This window comes from Nannospalax galili, unplaced genomic scaffold (genome assembly GCF_000622305.1).
Source record: "Nannospalax galili isolate Female #2095 unplaced genomic scaffold, S.galili_v1.0 scaffold2362, whole genome shotgun sequence".
NCBI classification, from domain to species: Eukaryota; Metazoa; Chordata; class Mammalia; order Rodentia; family Spalacidae; genus Nannospalax; species Nannospalax galili.
In genome coordinates, this window is record NW_008348085.1 from 15,536 (window position 1) to 21,156 (window position 5,621).

The window sequence follows — 5,621 nt, forward strand, 5'->3', positions numbered from 1 at the left end:
AGCTTATTCTTAATTCTAGAAATTTTTAATTAAATAAGAGGCTGGAGAGTTGGCTCAGTATTTAAGTGCACTGGTTGCTCTTGCAGAGGACCCAGGTTTGAGTCCCAGTACCCACATGGCAGCTAACAACCGTTTGTAACTCCAGTTCCAGGCAATCCAAAGCCCTCTTCTGACCTCTGTAGGCATTGCACGATATGGGTACACCTACCTACATGCAGGCAAAACACTCATACACATAAAATAATAAAATATTTTTGAAACAGCAGCAAAAAGTGGATTAAAAAATATGCTCATCTGTAAAAGTTTGAAATTCTGTCATTTGTAGCAACATGAATGGAACATAACACTGTTAAGTGAAATAAGCCAGGGACAGAAAGATATATACCTGTTTCCACTCATGTACATAAGCTAAAAGTGTTAAGCCAAACAATCTGATTTAAAAACTGGGTAAACGAGGGCTGGGAATGTGGCATAGAGGCTTGCCTAGTGTGCAAGCGGCCATTGGGTCAGTTCCTAGCACCACTGAACAAACAAGCAAAGATCAAAAAGGGAAAATGGGGCAAATTATCTGAACAGGCGTTTCTCAGAAGATATGCCAGTGGTGAACAAGGGGCTGGAGAGATGGCTGAGCACTTGCTGTTCCGCAGAGGACTGGAGTGGTTTTGTCTGTGACGCCAGCTCCAAGGGATTTGGTGCCCTCTGCTGGCCTTCATGAGCACCCATACACATTTACATCTCTCTCTCTCTGTCTCTCTGTCTCTCTCTCTCTCCCCCCTCCCTCTCCCTCTCCCTCCCTCTACCCTCTCTCTCCTGTCTCTCCCCCTCCATGCACAGACAAAATACTATAAAGTAAATCTTAAACAAAAACAGATGGTGAAAAAAATACATGAAAAACGTGTCCCATTACTAATCACGAAGGGAATTCAAATAAAATCCATGAGACGACCTCACCCCAGTAACAGTGGCTCTTATAAAAAGACAAAAAATGAGAAATATTGGTAGGATTTAGAGAAAGGGGAATTCTCATACACTGTTGATGGGGGTGTAAATTAGTTACACCATTATGGAAATAGTCTGTAAGTTCAAAAAAAAGCTAGCAGGGCATAGTGGGGCAGGTCTGCAATCCCCGTACTCAGGAGGCTGAGGCAGGAGGATTGAGAGCATGTGTTTTATCTATACTACATACCCTGGGCTGAGGTGGTTGTTGTTGCAGCCACTGCCTAGCGTGCACCTGACCTGAATTGATCCCGACACCAAAAGCAAAAAGAAAAGCAGAACACTGCGTCCTCAGCCGTTGTTCCTTTGGGGACATTTCCCTACTGTTTAATTAATCGTTTTTTAATTACTTTCAATGTGTTCTAAGAGAAATGGCTAAGCCAACAATATTATTTCCAAAATTTAAAGAATATTTCCAAAGACTTTTCTTACACTGAAATTTTATCTGATTACAGAAGTTTGGTTCCCTTGAAGCTTTAAGTTAGATGAAATATTCAAAATTTTCTCAAGATACTGAGATATGTAAATATATGATCTTTATTTCATGTATTTTAGGGGGACAAAAAATTCAAAAAATACATCAGCAGGGGCTGGAGAGATGGCTCAGCGACTAAGAGCACTGGCTACTCTTGCAGAGGACCCAGCACCCACATAGCGGCTAACAACCATTCATAATTCCAGTTTCGGGGGACCTGACACCCTCTTCTGACCTCTGAGGGCATTGCATGACACAGGTGCACTTACACACATGCAGGCAATACATTCATACACCTAAAATAAAAATAATAAAACAATTAAAAAACAAAAAGTACAGCAGGGGCTGGAGAGATGGCTCAGCGGTTAAGAGCACTGACTGAATCGAACCGGGTTCGATTCCCAGGACCCACATGGTGGCTGTGTACCGTCCTTAACTCCAGTTCCAGAGGAATAGGAAGCCCTCTTCTGACCTCTGTGGCACTGCAAGACATGGGTGCACTCACATACACGCAGGCAATACACTCATACACATTAAAAAAATAAAATTAAATTTAAAAAAAAGTACAGAAGCAGATGAATAAAATAGCACAAGAATGAAAACAATCTTCGTCCTACCAATTCCTTGGGGTATCTCTGAAATCATGTTTCTAGATAAATCTAACACAATGAGGTTCTGGAATCTTCCAATGAATTCAGGAATTTTCAACAAACCAGTTCTATGAAGCTGCCATTCCTGTAACTGGTTCAGTTTCAGTAAAGAAGAAGGGAGAGTCTAAAGCAAAAAGAAAAAGAAAAAGAAAATAAAATAAATACGCACATATGCATACATACAGGTACATTTATTTGAATGTAAATAATTGAATTATTGAATTACTTTAATATTATATCATTCTCGTGTAGTATTATGTGATTAAAAAAAAACTCTTGGGGATAGTTTTCTCCTCTTTTTTAAAATTAAGAAAACTATTTTATTATTTTTGTTTTATGTGTATGAGTGTATTGCCTGCATGTATGTAAGTGCACCCGTGTTGTGCAATGCCACGGAGGTCAGAAGAGAACTTTGGATTGCCCTGGAACTGGCGTTAAGGACAGTTTGTAGCCACCATGTGGGTCCTAGGAATCGAACCCAGGTCCTCCAGCAAGAACAGTCAGTGCTCTTAACTGGTGAGCCATCTCTCCAGCTCGTTTTCTCCTCTTAATGGGGAACATTTCCAAGTACTTTTTGTTACTTCTATGTTTTTAAATCCTTTAGTTTTATTTTTTTATTTTTTTGTCTTTTTGAGACAGGGTCTCCCTGTAGCCCCAGCTGTCCTGGAACTCACTATGTAGACCAGGCTGGCCTTGAACTCACAGAGATCTGCCTGCCTCTTCCTCCGGAGTGCTGGGACTACAGGTGTGCACTACCACGACTGGCCAGTTTTATTGTTTTTTAAATTTATTCTCAATGTCATACAAGTTATTATTCATTGAATTCATCATATATTACCAAATCTTCAAAGTCCAATCATAATAAACAAAAACCATGTTTTGGTCCATAATGGACAAACATGGAAGTCTGTCCTAGTGACTCTGTTGTGTTCCTTTCCAAGAGTGTATATGTAATTTAAAATGAGAGTACACACAAAACACCTTAGTACTCTAAGTTTCTCTCCCACTTTTAAGTATGTCGTGAGTGTTGAAAAGAGGATTTTTGAATTTTTTTTTTTTTTGGTCTTTTTGAGACAGGTTCTTCCTGTAGCCCCAGCTGACCTGGAAATCCTGTGTAGACCAGGCTGGCCTCAAACTCACGGAGATCCGCCTGCCTCTGCCTCCTGAGATTAAAAGTATGTGCCACCATGCCTGGCTGCAAATTGAATCTTCAAAACAAAACAAAACAAAACAACACTCGTGCTTAGGTTTCCTTTCTATTGTTCGTGTTTCCTCAATTCACTTCACGTGCTATTGAAATTGAATTTCCTTGCCAGGCATGGTCGCGCAAGCCTTTAATCCCAGCACTTGGGAGGCAGAGGCAGGCGGATCTCTGTGAGTTCAAGGCCAGTTCAAGGTCTACATAGTGAGTTTCAGGACAGCTGGGGCAACTGGGAGACCCTGTCTCAAAAAGACAAAAAAAAAAAAAAATGGATTTCCTGATTATTCTAATTACAGTCTCCATAAAAGGTGGAAAATGAAGCATCTCTCCCTAGAGCTTACCTTCCACTCTTCTTTTTCTATCTTCAGAATGACTCTTCCATCTTCCCTGATGACTTTTTCTCTTAGCTTAGTTAAGTTTACTCGTTCTTCCCAGATCCGCACTAGCCTAAGAGACCAGAACATCTTTTCATTTATAGGTAATGACAAAAGTAGCGTTCAAAAAGGCCCATTAGCTGGGCGTGGTGGTGCACGCCTTTAATCCCAGCATCAGGGACTGGATCTCTGTGAGTTTGGGGCTAACCTGGTCTTCATAGCGAGTTTCAGGCTAGCCAGAACAACCACAGTGAGACCCTGTCTCAAAAACGGGGCGGGGAGATGCTGTTGAGATAGCTCAGCCATTAAAGGCTAAAGCTAATAACAAAAAAAGTCAAGAGTTTGGTTTCCAGCACCCACAATTGAGGGCTGCCTCTTTTTTTAAAATTTTTTTAAAAATTATTTTTATGAGTCGGGTGTGGTGGTGCATGCCTTTAATCCTAGCACTCAGGAGGCAGAGGCAGGTGGATCGTGCTGGGATTAAAGGCATGTGCCACCACGCCCGGCTCTAAATTTCTTTTTCTTTTATTAAAAATTATTTATGTGTGTGTTGGGAGGTGTGGATATGCCATGGTGGATGGGTGGAGATCAGAAGACAGTTTGTGGGAATCTGTTTGCTTCCACTATGTGGGTCCTAGGGATTGACTCACATAGTCAGGCTTGGCGGCAAGCACCTCTGCCCACAATGAGCCATCCCATCAGCCCTGCTCCACAGCTAAATTACTTCTTCAAATGTCTGATTTGGGAACTGGAGAGACCACTCAGCAGTTAAGAGCACTTGAGGGTCTTGTAGAGGACCCAGGTTTGATTCACAGCACCCACACGGTGGTAACTCCAGTTCCAGGGGACCTGACACCTTTTTGTGACCTCTATGGGCACTGCATGCACCCAGTTGCACTTATATATTTGCAGGCAAAATATTCTATACACATAAAATGAAAGTAAGTAAATCTTTTTATAAAAAATCTGATTTTGGCTGGGTGTGGTGGCACACACCTTTGATCCCAGCAGTGGGAAGCAGAGGCAAGAGGATCTTTTTGAGTTCGAGGCCAACCTGGTCTACATAGCAAGTCCCAGGCCAGCTGAGGCTACAGGAAGACCCTGTCTCAAAAATACAAAAAAAAAAAATCCTGATCAAATTCAGTGAGACTCTTCATAGATGATTATTTTAAATTTTTAAAAATTAATTTTTTTGTACGTGTATGAGTATTATGCCTGCATGTACATAAGTGCACATGTGTTGTGCAGTGTCTATGGAGGTCAGAAGAGGGCGTCAGATCCTCTGGAACTGGAGTTACGGACAGTTGTTTGCCACCATGTGGATGCTGAGTAGCCGGTGCTCTTAAACACTGAGCCTTCTCTCCAGCTCCTTTTTTTGTTGGTTTCTTTTGAGACAGGGTCTTCCTTTAGCACCAGCTAGCCTGGAACTCACTACATAGACCAGGCTGGCCTTGATCTCACAGAAATCTGCCTGCCTCTGCCTCCCAAGTGCTGGGACTAAAGGCACGTGTGACCATGCCCAGCTATAAATGATCTTTTCATATGGTAATATTATGAATTTTCACTAATTCAAAATAACAAATACATTATAGCATACTTGTGCTGAAATTCTTTCTCTCGCTTCACATCTTCATTGTGTTTCTTTATTCTTTCTTCCCAGACTTCCTTTACAGCATTGACAGCACCAGTACAAACCGCATTTTCTGTCATGATTCCTCCACATTGTTCTCAAGTCATCCACTTTGGCTATTTGAATAGCTAAATCAAAGATGTCACGTCAGAAAGGACCTAAGTGCATCAGAGAAGGAAAAAAGATGGTGTTTCAAAATGTTGACGAAGTACCATAATAGTCATGAGAGGTAATGTGTGTTGAATACCATATTCTGGTAATCTAATTGTCTGGGCTTATCACCTATGATTTATTG

At 41.4% G+C, this 5,621-nt stretch overlaps 1 protein-coding gene across 1 annotated transcript in view; it reads right to left on the reverse strand.

Annotated features, from left to right (window-relative positions):
- Positions 1-5,621, reverse strand: part of Lrrc39 (leucine rich repeat containing 39) — a gene marked incomplete in the record, with an annotated part of 13,856 nt that overhangs the window by 7,066 nt on the left and 1,169 nt on the right. The window contains 3 exon segments of the mRNA XM_029569065.1: positions 2,089-2,245; positions 3,664-3,769; positions 5,294-5,484. Coding sequence (XP_029424925.1) covers positions 2,089-2,245; positions 3,664-3,769; positions 5,294-5,406 — 376 coding nt within the window.